We start from the raw sequence: 18,069 nt of genomic DNA on the forward strand, positions 1-18,069 counted from the left end.
AAATGGACTCTTCTAAGAGTCCCCGGAAGGTTTAATTGCACCCTATATATTCGATTCATGTTTTAACTATAATATTTTCCGTGTGATAATTTAAACTTCGTGGCTTAGTCAAATCTGCATTACCTATATATGTTAGCTTATGTAATCTATAAGTAGTTTTTATCATTTTCGTCACTCAAGGCTCCCGCCGCACACAGGAGCGTTATTATCGGTCGATAATAACGCATGCGTTATTGCGATATCTGTTTTCAGTACATTTTGTGTTAGGATGGTCATGTAGTTAGTTACACACTGTTTCGAAAATAACGCAATTTTCTTGCATACCTGAGAGAGATGGTCATAATAGTGCAGTCGCGGCGCGGCGCTCTCTCGTAAGAAATATCGGGCGATAAAAACACAGAGCCTGTGTGCAAAGAATCGGGACACATTACCGCATGCGTTATCATCGACCGATAATAACGCGCCTGTGTGCGGGATCTTTTACACGTCGAGTGTAGTCTGAAGTTAGCAGCTTATCTGACACAAAGTTCCTTAAAACGTCAAGAGCACAATACATAGCTAATTTCAGACTAGACACTTGATTTGAAACTTTGGCACACACCCCTAATTACTATCGTATTTATTATCGTTGTAATATATTATGTGATTATTCATAAATTTTATCGCAAATATTTTACCATACCTATAGGTTGTCACCGATATAATTTCATTACACGCTTCTAAAGCTAGGTACGAGAAAACAATCCCTTTTCCCACAGAGTGCAAGGTGTAGCCTGTATATACAATAAATTGAGGTACAGGCGCCTAGAGTTTATGAACAGTAGAGTTTATGAACAGTAATAGTAATACTAAGAAATGCCTTGAAATTTTTAAAATATATTAAATAGATCGAGTATTTTAAGAGTCCGTATACGAAATTTTGCCGATTTCGCTGACTAACAGACGTGACTTAACAGTTAAAATACAGTATTTCTATAAGTTTTAATGCACAACATGTAAGATCATTTCAATTATAATCTAATGTTGGAGCTAGATTTTTGTTTTTTTTTAAGTATTTTTAAATAATCCAACTCAAACCCGCGACAGTTTTGTGATTTTTGCTGTAAAAGGTTTAGAATATCACCTGTTTATGGATTGTATTGACGTCTTAACGGTATGAAAAAAATACAATGTACTGTTGAGAAAGTCGTCTATACAATGTTGGAATTACTTTTTACCACTTTAATATGAAATAGTTGAGTAAAAAATATGTAACTCGGCAAAATTTTAAAGAAAATGGGCAAAGAATTGCTGTTAATTTCGGCAACTTGGAGCTGTAATTCATAAAAAGAAAACGACAGAAATAATCTATAGATAAAATTCTATCCAATTCGAGAAAAAAGAAAAAAAAAGAAAAGCAAATTGTGCCAAAAACACGATTCAAAACAACCTAAATCTCACATTAGCCTTAAATGTGAGATTTAGGTCGTTTTGAATCGTGTTTTTTGGCACAATTTGTTTTTTTTTTCCTTTTTTTTCGAATTGGATAGAATTTTATCTATATAGATTATTTCTGTCGTTTTCTTCAAAATTTCGGCAAAATTTCGAATACGGACTCTTAACTACCCAGTGAAATTATATTAACTAAGATATTGCTGTTGGTCGACTGCTGCAGTGTTATATTCCCGCCAAAATGCAGTATGAAGTTGGCTGTAGATGAAACATGTACGTTGACCGATATGTCAAATAAGTATTAACTATTCTATATTTAAAACTGTGTAAAAGTTAAGGTATAGTCACATACATATTGGAACAAATTACTAACAACTTTCGAGTATACTTTATTTAGCTTGTAAATTTTATTTAAGTTAAAGGATTTTTTGTTACTTCTCACATCCAGAAGACTGAAAATCATGTTAACAAATTCATATGTCAGTTAAAATTACATACAAGAATTATCTAAAATTATATATTCGTCTATAAAACGGGAAGATACAAAAATGCCTTTGATAACTAAAAATACAATAAACCACTGCCTAGGTGTTTTTTACAAACGATTTTTAACCAAAAAAATGTAGTGTACTATTTAAGTTTTTACTCTAAAAATTAAGAAATTAGCTCAAAAATGCATTTAAAATATTGAATATTTAGACAGGCATGCATTTTTTTCATTGAATTAATCATTAGTGTTTTCAGTTTTGCATGCATTTTTTGGAATAATAAGATTTTTGGCCTTTGTCTAAAAACAAAAAACTAGGAACCTAGCACAATATATTGCTTTAGCGAATTTTAATGGAATTAGAATAACATTAAAATAAATTAATTTTAATTTAATTTGATTTGATAAAACCTTATTAGATACCTATATATTATATACTTACGTAATAAAAATAGTCGCTGTCTTGGGTATGAACACAAAAGTATCCTTAAAATAAGTCTTCCTTTTCGCAATATTTCTGTACTGCAAAACAGTTGGTTCCTTGTAGCTTAAGTCATAATTAGATGTTGTATAGTCCAGTCGCTGAGCGCGTCGAAATTCGTACATCCCATTTCTTTTTAACATACCTACATATTGCTTCCCACAAGTAAACAATAGTAGTCACGCTTAAACGAGTTAACTTTTTCGTGCGTGAGAGACAGAAAGTAAATGTTCAATGTACGAATATATACGTGTCCCATGACTGTACTTTAGTATCGCATTAATGTACTAGATGGTGTCAAAGATGCTTATTTTTGCTGAATATTTGAGGCTAAATTATGTGTAAGCGCAATATTTAATACATTTTTGTTAATGGATAAGATATTTTTGAGGCAATGTTACCTTCTACAGTCTATCGACATAGTCTACCTCATTATGTAGCAATCATGCGAGCGAGACAGGTTAGGGAGCATACCCATACTACGTGACCTACTTTTTAAGATTTTTTGACAATTTTTAAACCCAACCGACAGATCACAATTAACATTGAATTGACATGATCCGAATACATGACGTTGGTCTGTCAACTACTTAGGAATCAATTTCCTCGATAGTACCTACTATTTTAGTCATACAGTCATGACTAAAATAGTAGGTTCAAATTGTAATCGAACACTAAAATATATAGTAACGGCCGTTCCCAATATTTGATCTATCTCTGGTTTTGCCCTACTAGAGATAGGAATAGCTCACAATTGACATAAAATATTTGTCTCTAATGTCTAATGTGAGTTATTCCTATCTCTAGTAGGGCAAAACCAGAGATAGATTAAATATTGGGAATGGCCGTAAATATGATCACCAAGCTTGACAGCTTCACCAAACTTCAAAATGCCTGATAAATGACAACAGTGCCTGTTTTTTTAATGGCTGTTGGCTATAAATAATCATAATAAATGCCAGTGTTACTGTGAGACGAGAAAAAAATTTTTCGTATGATGTTTCTCTCGGCGAAATTGACTACGTGACAAAACTCTAGACCCCCTCCCCCCCTCTCGTGACCGAGCGTAGTATTTTGAAGACCCCCCTCCCCCCCTAAATGGGTCATACGTAGTATGGGTATGCTCCCTTATCTAATTGAAGCACACTCTCTTCATACATGCTTTTGATGGACTATGTCAGTAGATTCCGTAAAGAAGTATAGATAGCATGATATTTACTAGAATTTTAAGTTAAATCTACTTATGATAGTCAACTTTAGCATTGATCACTAGCACAAATACGTTGTAGATATAGAAAATTGTTATGACTATAGGCAAGAATACTTCAAAGAAATTCAGCTGTAAGTATACAAAACTTTTACAAACACTAATGTAAAGATTTCTATAGCTCGAAACTTGTATTTGTTCAAAATTGTATTTAAAATATTGTTATTAACAAGAATTTAAACATTTTATAAATTAATGTCTAATTTAACCAAAACCTTGTTATGTTCAGTAGGTAATATGCTTTTAGTGAAATGTATATTGCACAGGTAGTACAGTAACATTATTATAAGAACACAGACATTGTTTACAAACGATTTTATACATTTTTCTTGTTGAAATAAAATTTATCAAAACCACTGCCCAGTTGAATGTTTGTTACATTAAATAAATTAATTGTTCAATTATGAATAGTATTGAAATGTTGAAAAGTAATGAAGAAAAAATTGAAATATCTTATCAGTTGTGTACTTCTTCTGACTTTGACTGTTGAAATACTAAGTCCGCACTTAGAGACATTTAACGATTACTTAAAATGTTAATGATCAAAAACGTTGACATGAAATATGTACTGACTGGAATGTATGTTAAAACCGGTATTATCTACTTAAGTAATCCTTAACGGTCAGAGTTGGGGCGTTACTCTTTTTTCTTACTACATACTTTTAGCAGTAATATTCTATAATAATAAGTTGAACACACTACAATAATTTATACTTTGTTAAATTTGTCTGTTTATCTGTATTTATGTTGAATGAAATAGCTAGTGCAATTTGAAAATAATAATTATTATATTTAAGTCACTTTGTCTGGGCTACTATTGATTTAAAATCCAGTGAAAGGAAACCTATTCAAATAACTTTAAAAAATTTTGAATTTGTATTTTTTTTTGTGTAATAAAGTTTTATAACATAAGCTTAAGCACAACCTAAATAATAATTTTGTAATCTATCTTTTTGAATCTTGTCTATTCTTTGTCAATTGTGTTTAGTATGTTATGCGGGCTCTACACTCGCGGCGCGAATTGCGGCCGCGACTCACGGATGCTACGCGCCGTAAGTTACACGATGTGTATAAATACGAAGCCGCGAAGCGCAAACACGAAGCTGCGAAACCCTCCACACTCGCGGTTCGCGGCCTTCGCGGGCTTTCGCGCCGCGAGTGTACAGCCTGCATTAGAAACTTAAGACTTAAGAGCGGGCTGCCAAATTTTGCTGTGTTTCTAATAAGTACATTACGATCCCGGAAGACGATTGACTTAAATTAAATTGAGATTTATTTAATCATTGTATATTTATCTGATATTAGCCTAACGGAAGACACGATTCACTTATTATGACTCAATAGTTATATTTTTCGAATTATGAATATTTCTGGGCTTTTCAACAAATATCTGTTACACTTATTGAGTTACTATCAATAACTTGTACTACTACAATCACACACTTTATAAAATGATGGCTAAAGGAAATATTAAGAGGATACCACAGCGGCTAGAGAAATGAAAAAAAAGTACGTGTAATATCTATAGCTGTCTCCCTTACCTCAAGCCTATACCGCAGAACGCGATAGAGACAACTGCAGAAAATCCAGAAAATCAACGATTCGTTGTCCCCTGATTCCTTCTCCAAAACTTAACCGATTTAAGTACTTTTTTCATTAAAGATTAAAAAAAGGCTTGAGCTGTGTTCCTATGTTTTGCTTTTTTTGTATAATCTATCCAAATCTGTTTTCTGGACGTTTGAACACAGTGGAAAATCTGGCCATTTTTTTGGGTTTTTGAACGTTCATATCTTATTTAATAATTAAATTATGAAAAAAAAGAAAACATAGGGACATTGTATTAGTGGCCGTAGATATTCAGGAAAAAAATTATAACTCTACTAGCATTATCCAGGGAGGAAACAGGGGACAACGTTTGTATGGAAAAAATGGCGGTGTGGAATCCTCTTAAAGTAAGTATGTATTTAATTTTAAGTAATCATCAAAAACATTTTTGGGACTTACGACCTTTACTTTCGTGCTGTAATTCAGGAACCGTTGTTACGCGATATGGTTCACTATTAGCTGCGGCGCAAGGTACAATTTATGCGGGCACGATTCATGGAATCATTATATTATCATGATTGGAGGATAGCGAGGTGTATGGGCGGGGCTAGTGTGCTTTGACATTTTTGGCAGCCCGGTCTTAATATTCATTTATTTATTGTATATATAATAAAAACCAAAGTTATTAATAATAAAACTTCAAATCTCTCGAGTAAAGTTTTATTTGTTTAATCAAAATTGTTTACCTACCTTCTAGAAAACTTAAATTATATTTACACAAAGAAAGTATGGATTCAGTTTACGTATTCGCTGGTCGAGGTTTCAGAATAAGTTTACCAGTCTCGTCACAAGACATATTGAAATCGTTAAGGACTGAGCGTGTGCGAGCCGTTATGATACTTGGTGCTATGACCTTCCTGTGCACACCCATCATGAACAACAACACTGAAAAAGAAAAGTCCATCAGTATAGAAAAAAATAATAAATACTTAACGCACTTTTAGAAAAACAGTTTAGTAAAATGAAAAAAAACTTCATTAGGCATAATTATACGAGTATATAAGTTGACAATTTACACTGTTCTTTCCATTTACATTTCCTTCCTTATTTACTTCCCAACTACCAAAAGCCAAAAAGAATATAATGTATGGATTCTTACTAGTTATTATGTTGAATCATATAAAGAACCAATCTAATTTGAACTAATGAGGTTGATAAATTGCTATTAACCCATAATATGGTAGTTTAATCTTTTGATTATTACTTATAAACAAATTCACTACATACCGAGAAAAGTTGATGTGAAGGCAAAGAAAGGGTGGTTCCACAGAGATTGGGTCAGTGATATAACCGGTGTCAGAGGATCAGTCAGCCAGTGCCAAGCCGCTATAGCAGTACATACAGACACCACGGCTAGCAGAACTGAAAATAATAACATTGGTGTAAATAATAATGTGGGTTATGAGTAGTGTTGCCAGGTCCGATTTGTTTTCAGTCGGTACATGAGGTCAAGAAAATCAGGATTTAGGGTTGCAGATCGGGACAAACAAAAAAACAAGGTGTTTTTAAATTAGGGTTTAATTTATTGCATTCTATATTAATAGTGCAAGTTTAGTTTTATATTATCTATATCACATATGTCTTTATTCTAAAACAAGTAGTCAGTCTTGCTTGCTGTACTAGTGAAAATTAAGAAAAACCCCGGTGGTAAAGTACCTATAATTAATCGTTGTCCAAATTTTTTATTAACTATTTTATAATATTCTAATCTAAAGACATACAAAAGGCACAAAAGCACTTCAAAACGTGAACGAAATGGAAGAATGCAGATTGCCGAATGACCGACCGACCGAATTGAGTATTGACCGATTGATTGAGTGACGTTCGCAATGCATACACACGTCTCAACTCTCTCACTCTTATCCATTACATTACCCTCTCTCGTTCATGCAATGCGAAGTGACGTGAAGCTGATGCCATTTTGAATTTGAAATAGTGATGTGATGAGTAAAAAATTAAAAACTACGCACCTACCTACTTAATTTTTTTTTTATGATTTTCTTTTTCACTTTTTAATTTATCGGGACATTTGGCGTCCCGATTAGGTATAAATCGGGACGCGTCCCCAGACCCTTGAAAATCGGGACGTCCCGCGCAAATCGGGACACCTGGCAACACTAGTTATGAGGCACTGTACTCGACTATTTAGCAGTTCATGACTTATAAACTGGGGTTTATAATTTACTAGATGTTTGTCGCAACTTTGTTGCTTACCAATTACAATAATTATTGATGGAAATCCAACCTTTTTATATTAAACACTATGAGTAATTCTCCGAAGCCCTTCAAAATGTGGTCACACGCTCTTTACTACTACCCTAATAAACATACAGCCTTAGGACCAAACACACGTTATTCCTCATTTATTTTTAGTATCTGATTTCAATAAAAAACATCTATAATAATTTATAGTTTTTGTATAAAGGTTAATTCAATGTCGAAATCGGGGGCAAAATCGGTGTTCTCCGCGTGTCACACTCTGTTCGCGCTTACGGAAAGCTTTAATAACTTTTGTATTCTATTCATTAGCATAGAGTGTGATACATCAAAATAATCTAGATTAACTGCGCTACCTAATTCCTAAAATAAAATAATTTTATACCTTAAGTTAAAAAAGTTAATAGGCATAACGTCTGTGTCACACGATTTTGCTAGTTTCACGAGCGGGTAATAAAACTGCACCTATCTTCCAAACGCGACGACTTGTGGTAACACGTTTTAGCTGCACCAACGCTCAGTGCCTTTCCAGCATCAGTACAGGGGAAAGTGGACACAAACCCTCGTTACTTCAAAACAAAGAAAAGATAAGATATTCCTTAAAAATTATGTGGTCGCTGTTTTTGTTATTGAATTATGTTTTGAATGATAATAATTTATAATTATGATACTCATATCAAATTAAGGTTTAAGGTATATGATCGAGATTATTTCCTAGTACTTTGTTTGTTTATTTACCTATAACTTTAATCATAATTCTAAAAAATGTAAAATTTTCGTAACTTTCGCGGCACAATTTTCGTGGATTTTCACCCATGAAAGTGACCTACGAAAGCTACGTAGGCTGTTTTGTACACCGTTTTCCTATGTGAATTGGCAAATATATATATATATATATATATATATATATATATATATATATATATATAATCAAAATGTGGAAATAGTATAGTATTTCATGTGCCTGAAGTTCCGAACGTTCAAGTGAACGAATTAGCTACAAAACAAAAACAACTTATCTTGTGTATCAAAATATAATATGCATTATAGTGAGATAAGGGGACACTTTTAGAGGGTGCAAATGTTATTTCTAACTCAAAAAATAGTCACCCCTAAAACCCACCCTTATAATTCCAAGTCGATTTTCTTCCACCCCACAGCGATTGAAAATTCTAAAAAAATTCATGCTAGTATATTTATAGATCCTACATACGATGGTAATATTTTCAACTTGCGGACTCACCCCTAAAACTTACCCTTAAAATTCAAAGTCGATTTTCTCCCACACCACAGTGATTGAAAATTCTAAAAAAATTCATGCTAGTATACTTATAGATCCTACATACGATGGTAATATTTTCAACTTGCGGACTCACCCCTAAAAATTACCCTTAAAATTCAAAGTCGATTTTCTCCCACACCACAGTGATTGAAAATTCTAAAAAAAATCATGCTAGTATATTTTAAGATCCTACATACGATGGTAATATTTTCAACTTGCGGACTCACCCCTAAAACTTACCCTTAAAATTCAAAGTCGATTTTCTCCCACACCACAGTGATTGAAAATTCTAAAAAAATTCATGCTAGTATATTTTAAGATCCTACATACGATGGTAATATTTTCAACTTGCGGACTCACCCCTAAAACTTACCCTTAAAATTCAAAGTCGATTTTCTCCCACACCACAGTGATTGAAAATTCTAAAAAAATTCATGCTAGTATACTTATAGATCCTACATACGATGGTAATATTTTCAACTTGCGGACTCACCCCTAAAACTTACCCTTAAAATTCAAAGTCGATTTTCTACCATACCACAGTGATTGAAAATTCTAAAAAAATTCATGCTAGTATACTTATAGATCCTACATACGATGGTAATATTTTCAACTTGCGGACTCACCCCTAAAAATTACCCTTAAAATTCAAAGTCGATTTTCTCCCACACCACAGTGATTGAAAATTCTAAAAAAAATCATGCTAGTATATTTTAAGATCCTACATACGATGGTAATATTTTCAACTTGCGGACTCACCCCTAAAACTTACCCTTAAAATTCAAAGTCGATTTTCTCCCACACCACAGTGATTGAAAATTCTAAAAAAATTCATGCTAGTAGACTTATAGATTCTACATACCATGGTAATATTTTCAACTTGCGGACTCACCCCTAAAACTTACCCTTAAAATTCAAAATTTATGGAACTTTCCACGACTACATTCAAGCTCGACCATCTGTGACGTAACGCTTTGAGATATTTCGAGACATTGTGGTTTTTTACTTGGTTTAATTTATTTAAAATAACCCACAGCAAAAAAAGTTTCTCTCGCAGAAGTAATACCTACACTAATTAAAGATATAGAAAACATCGACGGTGTGTCGTTTTCATCGATTGCTAATGGATCTCTGTGTCATTCGGTAAGTATACATTTATCAGTCATCTTTTTCGTATTTTATTTCATTGGAAGTAATAATATAAGTTTAAATAATAGATGCCTTATAGTTAAAAATATTTGTCAATAATAGATAACAGGGCAGTTCCATGTAAAAGTCTACCTTTACTTAAAAATACTTACCCTTACTTAGGATCTATAAGTATACTAGCATGAATTTTTTTAGAATTTTTAATCACTGTGTTGTGGGAGAAAATCGACTTTGAATTTTAAGGGTAATTTTTAGGGGTGAGTCCGCAAGTTGAAAATATTACCATCGTATGTAGGATCTATAAGTTTATTAGCATGAATTTTTTTAGAATTTTCAATCACTGTGGTGTGGGAGAAAATCGACTTTGAATTTTAAGGGTAAGTTTTAGGGGTGAGTCCGCAAGTTGAAAATATTACCATCGTATGTAGGATCTATAAGTATACTAGCATGAATTTTTTTAGAATTTTCAATCACTGTGGTATGGTGGAAAATGGACTTTGAATTTTAAGGGTAAGTTTTAGGGGTGAGTCCGCAAGTTGAAAATATTACCATCGTATGTAGGATCTATAAGTATACTAGCATGAATTTTTTTAGAATTTTCAATCACTGTGGTGTGGTAGAAAATCGACTTTAAATTTTAAGGGTAAGTTTTAGGGGTGAGTCCGCAAGTTGAAAATATTACCATCGTATGTAGGATCTATAAGTATACTAGCATGAATTTTTTTAGAATTTTCAATCACTGTGGTATGGTAGAAAATCGACTTTGAATTTTAAGGGTAAGTTTTAGGGGTGAGTCCGCAAGTTTAAAACATTACCATCGTATGTAGGATCTATAAGTATACTAGCATGAATTTTTTTAGAATTTTCAATCACTGTGGTGTGGGAGAAAATCGACTTTGAATTTTAAGGGTAAGTTTTGGGGGTGAGTCCGCAAGTTGAAAATATTACCATCGTATGTAGGATCTATAAATATACTAGCATGAATTTTTTTAGAATTTTCAATCACTGTGGGGTGGAAGAAAATCGACTTGGAATTATAAGGGTGGGTTTTAGGGGTGACTATTTTTTGAGTTAGAAATAACATTTGCACCCTCTAAAAGTGTCCCCTTATCTCACTATGATGCATATTATATTTTGATACACAAGATAAGTTGTTTTTGTTTTGTAGCTAATTCGTTCACTTGAACGTTCGGAACTTCAGGCACATAGTATTTCCAGCTATGGTTTTGGTACCCAGAAGTAATTGTTCACTCTACAAGCTTTTTTTGAAAAACAAAACATATGTGGCTTTATACATCAATCTACCTTCTGATCTTTTCTCCAAATATATCGAATCTGCTTCTAATCTAGTCGATTTACCTGAATATCAGTATTTTACATAAACAAATGATATTACATCCTCAATCCAAATGCAATGCGATACGATACTCAGACGAGGGCGAGCGAAGCGAGCCCTCGTATATATCCCACAAACTGAATTGAAGAAAATAGTATGATCTTGTGTCCTAAATCTCCATATTTAGTTGAAAACCCCATTATATGACCTCCTAAATCACTTAATCTTCACGAACTTCAAATAAAATCACCTGAACCTCGAAAAAATCACAGCATTTCAGGACCGGTTACTTGACAGATTAAGCAACAAATTAAAGCTCCATGCTCTTTAGTATTGTTGATCTTAATAAAAACTGATTAAATATATAATAATTTATTTTATTTTTTAACGAAAAAAAGATTTCAATCCATATTTTGTTCCTAAAAAATTCAATCGTAGCTTTCGTGGAGTTTGTCGCAACTTTCGTGGGGACCAAAATTTCAAAGAGATGGCAGATTTTTAGGTAAAAGTTTTTAAAGTGTCTTAGGAACGCATAGCAACCAAAGAATAACATATATTCGTAAATGATTTTCAACGATTTTGTTACATTGACCTAACTAAAGCCAGGATAAAAAGATAATATTTAAAAATAGGCAAAGTGATTTCCTTTTCCAAAATGGCCATTTTCTGTTATCCGACGTTGCCAGACTAAATAATTATTTTTTCCAATTAAAAATCAAAAAAGTTTTCTATTTGTAATCACATTTATAGTGCTTATAAATTATGATTAATGTAATTTATTCAATTATTTGTATATTTATAAGTAGATTTCATATGAAACTAGCTGTCCCGGTGAACTTTTTGTCACTTTAAAACCTTCCCTGGACTTCTACGAATATTTTAAGACTAAAATTAGCCCAATCCGTTCAGCCGTTTTCGAGTTTTAGCGCGACTAACACATTTGAAAATCCATTTTTATATTATATAAGATATTCAATAAGTATAAGTACTTACAATTCATTTTATGCACTGCTATTTGTAGTAAAGTACATATTATTACGAATGTGAAGCAATTTTGAAGGAAAATAAATTCAAGACTGCATCCAGATAAATTCAAATAATTTTACTTAAATGGGGGCAGCACTGGACTTAATAAATCCTCATAAGAAACCTTCCTAAAATCCTTTTTCGACATATTAAAGTACACTAAGAAGCCTTGGCTAGCACTGGCACGCCTAACTACTTTTCTTAATTGTTTATTGCAATAAGTGAAAACATGAATTAATTATTCTATTAGATATAATTTCAAGCTATAAAAGCATGTGATACATTTTGATGACTGATGTCTCCATAATATTACCTTCCCTCAACATCCATATTTCTCCATCTCACTATTCATAAAGTTCAAGTTATTAATAAAGTTATCACCAATCTAAGTGGGATCCACATCCCGTTGCTTAACTTGTGTTTTCATTAATTATTTTTACCTAGCAATTGTAACCTTCATTTCTCGATCAGTTTCTTGAATATTTAATAATTAATACATTATCAAACATGGTACATGCATTAAATAATGAGCTAAATAATTACATAACCTTCAAAACTTCTAAGTATGATAACTCAAAAACCTGGCCTTCTAAAATCACGGTTTTTTTTCTTAAGAATCAGTAATAAATGCTCTTTAAAACAAGGTATATTTTATTCATAGAAGCTTACTTTATTTATGACCTAAATTCGTCTATGGGAAGCTGCTCTTTGATTATCTCAGTAGTTTATGGACTGATTTACATGCCTTAAAGATCGTATTTATTATCTTTAGAGCACCTTAAAGGTGTTAGCATTTTTTTTAAAGATAACTCGAAAATAAAAAACTCCCACGAAAGTGACGCGGAGAATCATTTTTGAAGAATCACTCCTATCCTATGTTCTTTCCTACGACTCAAAGTATCAGGCTTAGGCATGAAGATGTAACAGACAGACACATATTCTCGTTTATATTATTATTATAGATAGTATTACATTGAATATATAAACTCACTTCTCCATCTCATAGTAGCAGGCTGTAAGCAAGCTATAACTTCCGTGAGCCGCCTTTCAAATGCCTTCAAATCTGTAAGAACATCTTGAAATTATTAGAAAAGAAGCAGTTAATAAAGTTCCAATACAAATCTACTGAATAAAACTGTTGTATAAGTACAGCAGTAGACTTAGTTTTCATAATTGGGTATATTTCTAATTTAAAGAGATGGCGTATACATTTTATTACGTAATTATTATTTTTATATTGACGTACACTTTGTAGAAATAATTAAAACAGGTGATTATGAAAATAAAAAAATCAGTAGATAAAACTTACCATCGCAAGCAGTTTGTTCTAAAGACATTTTGAGCTAGAGATTTGTTGTAAGAGATTTTTTATTATAAGTAATCCGTGCGGCTAGTTTATTGTAAAGTGACTAGTTTCATTTAATTATTTTCATTTTTATCATTAGTTAAAATACGATTTTTTATAAAAATTTTATTGTAATTTTTATCGACTATCGTGTCCAAATGAAAACTGCTTGTCATCTGTCATCATTTGACAACACGCTGTCAAATAGGTCAACTTGTTATTTTTTACTTCATCTAGGATAAATGACAAAGAGTTAATATTAAAACTCCTCTACTTTACAACTTTTATTGAGCCCGCAGGATTGCCAAATAATGGCGATTGCGGGCTATACCGCCCTATAGGGTACAGGTGCAGAGCGATGACACTGCCACTAGTGACGAATAGCCGAAACTTTTACGAAAATTTTATTGACAAGCAATACAACAATGCTTGAAAAACAATTTGAGTATTTTCAAGCATTGTTGTATTCCCGGATGTTCTAATACATACAAGAAAAATAAAGGCAAATCGAACAATCTAAAATTTTACTATTTTCCTGCCAAAAGTATTCACATGCCATGGCTTATTGAAAAACGAAAGAAATGGATAAAAGCCGGTAAAACATAGGTACGTAAGTACTTAAAAAGTTCCATGAATGTTATGTGTAGACTCGTAAAAACACTGAATTTTGTAGATTACAACCGTAAATTCATTTAGATGAAACACAATATGAACCTAACCTCACGGACGTAAAAATTTTTTTACGTCCGTGCCTAACCTATAACCGTTGCTTCTTTCAGTAAACATCCAAACTGGCTTCCAAGTTCCATCTAAATTTTACATACCTATACACCGCTCATTTAATTGGCCAAGATCGGAAAATCCTGTACACCCGGCATATAATATACCTACCTACAATTTTTCTTGGAGAATGTAACGGAATGTTACCTACACTCGATTTGTTATTATATTTTACTTATATTACTACTAATATATTAATTACATTTTTAATAATTCATAATAATATTTTATTTATAAAAGGTATATGTTTAGTTGTAAAGAACAACTAACATTCGATTTGCCTTGGCCAAATTCTGTTCTGAAAAAAATAATAATTTGAAAATAAGAATTGTAATAATTCATTTATTTTTATTTGAAAGATTGTATCTGAGGTTTTCTGCTTTGATTTGGGGAGATGAAAAGAAAACCGACTCGAGGCCTGTTTCCAATGCTTAAATAAATTATTTTATTCATTAATGTACGCATATTTTGCTACATTAACTTTCTAATAGTTCATATTAATCTAGTTGAGATAATTTAATTGGAGAATTTGTTGAGGTAAACCTCTTTAGTGTAAGATGGTGTTGGCCGTTCAGATTTTAGAAGATGTTTATTTCCTATGTTTTTGATATTTGACACCTTGTCTGTTTTGAGTGTTCGGTTGATCGTCTAAAGAAAACCAATATATGATTTACTTTATAATATACATTGCTTTTTATTAATTTCACAAAGTACTTCATTCCACCGGAGCCGAATTAGGATAGCAAACGACTCCCTGTAAAAGGTTATGTGCCCAGAACGTAAGAAGTACTAAAAATATTCATTATGGAATTAAGTAAAATGCAAATCTCAAAGTTGGATGGTACTAACTGGGTGCAGTGGCGATACAGGATGACTGCACTACTGAGAGGTATGGATGGGCTTATCGATATTGTGAATCGTAAAGTTAGTAAGCCAGAGAAGCCAGCAATCAACAGTGGCGATGCTACTGCTGCAGCGGCAATGGCCGAATACAAGAAGAATTTAGGAGAGTACTTGAAACTAGAAAGTACGGCTCTTTTATTGATTACAAACAATATTTCCGATGAAGCATTAGATAAGGTGATCAGGTTTTCAAGTCCAAGTGATGTCTGGGATGAACTACATCGGCTATATGACGGCGTGAATGATGACCGTCTGTATCACGCCTGTACGAGCCTATTTCAGTTAAAGATGGACATCTCAGACGACATTGCGACTCATATATCCAAAGCGAAGAATTTGTGGCATAATCTAAATCAAGAGCTAGTTAAGGCTGATGATGGGAAGGAGCTGCCAGAAATACTACTTATATGCAAGATTTTGGATACATTGCCGGAAGGATATTTTTCCTTCAAGTCGAGTTGGTTAATGATGTCAAAGAAGGACAGAACTATAGACAATCTGACCAGTCAGCTTTGTGCCCATGAAAGGGCCTTGACGACAACCTCCAAGGAAGATACTGGATGCTTGTCAAGATCCACTGGTGAAGCTTTGGTTGTTGACCATACGCGAAGGTCTATAAAGAAAAAACCCAAAGCGTTTAAGTGTCATGGTTGTGGTGAAGTTGGGCACTTCAAGAAGGACTGCCCTAAAAAGGAACGGCGCGGAAAAGCAGGAATGACCAACATGATGGCTGTGCTGGTCAACGTCATTGAATGTAACACGGATCGGGATGAGTGGTACGTTGACAATGGCGCCACACATCACGTTACAATGAGAAGTGACTGGTTCCAGGATTTCGAGCGTTTCCAAGAACCACACATGGTAACCACTGCTGATGGGAAAGTGGTAGATGCGCTAGGAAAGGGTTCGATTCTTATGCAAACAAAGAAAAGAACATTCTTAATGAATGACGTGTGGGTAGTTCCGAAAGTCACGAAGAATCTTTTTTCGGTGCTCTCAGCACATGATATAAACACGGAAAGTTTGTTTACGTCACAAGGCACTACTTGCTCATTTAGCATTAAAGGAGAATTGTGCGTGACTGGAAGTAGACAAAAACATGGCGGTTTGTACAAACAGAACTGTAAACCGATTCAACCCAAGAAAATGGTGATGTTGAATGCAATTGACACGTTACAGCTTTACCACGAACGTATGGGTCATCAGGACAAACGCCATGTGAAGCGAGTAATAGAACGAGAACTTGATGTAAAGGCAAAGGACAGTGGGAGTCTATGCGAAGGATGCATTTTTGGAAAGACACATAGGAAGAAGTTTGGTGTCCGAGAAAAAGCTGTCAGTCCAGGAGAACGCATTCACTCTGATGTATGTGGTCCATTCCCACCAAGTTGTTCGAAGTCTCGGTATTTCGTTATATTCAAAGATGAATTCTCCAAGTACCGTTACGTGTACATCATGAAAAATAAATCGGAAGTACCTGAGTTACTAAGTCTGATGTTAGCAGATGCGAAGGCAGCAGGTCACCGAATTAAGGAATTTCTGAGTGATAACGGAGGCGAATTCGATAATGAAAAAGTACGTAAAGAATTGGACAAGTACGGAATACACCAACGGTTGGTTATGCCTTACACGCCTGAACAGAATGGCATTAGTGAAAGGGAAAACCGCACAATCGTGGAAATGGTTAGAGCAATGATGTATGCACATGAAGAACTTCCTCAAGTTTTATGGGCTGAGTTGGTGAAGACTGCGGTTTACATTTTGAACAGAACAGGCCCAACTTCTGTGGAAGATAAATCCCCATTCGAGCTGTGGTTTGGTAAGAAACCACAAATTAAACATTTGAGGATCGTCGGTTCTACGTGCTACGTGCATATCCCCAAACAAAAAAGGAAGAAAATGCAGAAGAAGGCACAAAAGTGCATCTTTATTGGCTATGACAACGACGATGGGTACAGAATTTGGAACAAGGAATCAAACTCTCTGGTACGATCTCGAGATGTCACATTCGATGAAAGACCCATAGAATCAAAAATTGACTCCGATGGTTCACAAGTGGAGAAAGATTTAATAATTTTTAGAGAAATTTTGTGACATAATTATTTTAATTATAATAATTTTAGAAATGTAACAATTATTACTTAATTTTAGGCTCTGAAATCTGTATATGTGACATTACCAGCACAACATTATTAATTTATCAATATAAAAAATGGGTAAATCCAACTAAATATTAATTTAACATTAGTAGAAAATAGTCTTATTTGGAATAAAAATTCTACCAAATTGTAAAAAGTACCACGATGCTGACAACCCTAATGTTTGTTTTGATAATATTTAATTTTTTAAAAGTACCGACGTTAAACTTACACCTGATGATGAATAATTTCGAAACCGGTCGTGTTATTTGTTAAAAGTTATAATAATATCTTAATATAGTGGAAAAAGTGCAAGAAAAGTGTGTTTTATTAGTGTACAACATGAATTTCCACCAAGAACCGACAGTACAATCAATTACATAGGAGAAAGATTTGACTGACCTGGAAGTTCCTTTATATGTTAGAAGGAAATCTACCTCTAATACTGATGTGAATGAGGACGTACTGGTTGAGAGGCACAGAGACATAGCCCAGGAAGAAAGCCAAGACGCTGTTGAAGCCCCTGTTGCCAGTGATGAGGTAGAATTAGAAAATGTACTTCCAGAGATGCCAGATGAAGATGAATCTATTGAATTAGGGGGGGAGAATGAGGAAAGAGATG

At 33.5% G+C, this 18,069-nt stretch overlaps 1 protein-coding gene across 3 annotated transcripts; it reads right to left on the reverse strand.

The window, feature by feature from the left end:
* Positions 1-5,915: 5,915 nt before the first annotated feature.
* On the reverse strand, positions 5,916-13,756 carry LOC121739085 (nuclear envelope phosphatase-regulatory subunit 1 homolog). 3 transcript variants are annotated; one of them, XM_042131404.1, is made up of 4 exons: positions 13,591-13,756; positions 13,273-13,356; positions 6,499-6,633; positions 5,916-6,156 (listed from the first exon to the last, which is right to left on the reverse strand). In XM_042131404.1, the coding sequence occupies exons 1-4, from the start codon at positions 13,616-13,618 to the stop codon at positions 6,011-6,013; spliced, it is 393 nt and encodes a 130-aa protein (XP_041987338.1). In that variant the 5' UTR covers positions 13,619-13,756; the 3' UTR covers positions 5,916-6,010. The 3 variants fall into 3 exon arrangements, with proteins under 3 accessions (XP_041987338.1, XP_041987339.1, XP_041987340.1); XM_042131405.1 differs by having other exon boundaries at positions 13,273-13,344; positions 13,591-13,753; XM_042131406.1 differs by lacking the exon at positions 13,273-13,356.
* Between the last annotated feature and the right edge of the window lie 4,313 nt (positions 13,757-18,069).

The sequence above is a fragment of the Aricia agestis genome, chromosome Z (genome assembly GCF_905147365.1).
Source record: "Aricia agestis chromosome Z, ilAriAges1.1, whole genome shotgun sequence".
In the NCBI taxonomy this organism is placed as follows: Eukaryota; Metazoa; Arthropoda; class Insecta; order Lepidoptera; family Lycaenidae; genus Aricia; species Aricia agestis.

Excerpts from the sequence above, each read along its gene's own strand:
- LOC121739085 (XM_042131404.1), bottom strand. The coding sequence starts at position 13,618 with ATGTCTTTAGAACAAACTGCTTGCGATG. Across the intron at positions 6,634-13,272 it reads TGCTACTATGAGATGGAGAA|TTCTGCTAGCCGTGGTGTCT; the intron begins GTGAGTTTATAT and ends TATTATTTTCAG. Across the intron at positions 6,157-6,498 it reads CTTCACATCAACTTTTCTCG|TGTTGTTGTTCATGATGGGT; the intron begins GTATGTAGTGAA and ends TTTCTTTTTCAG.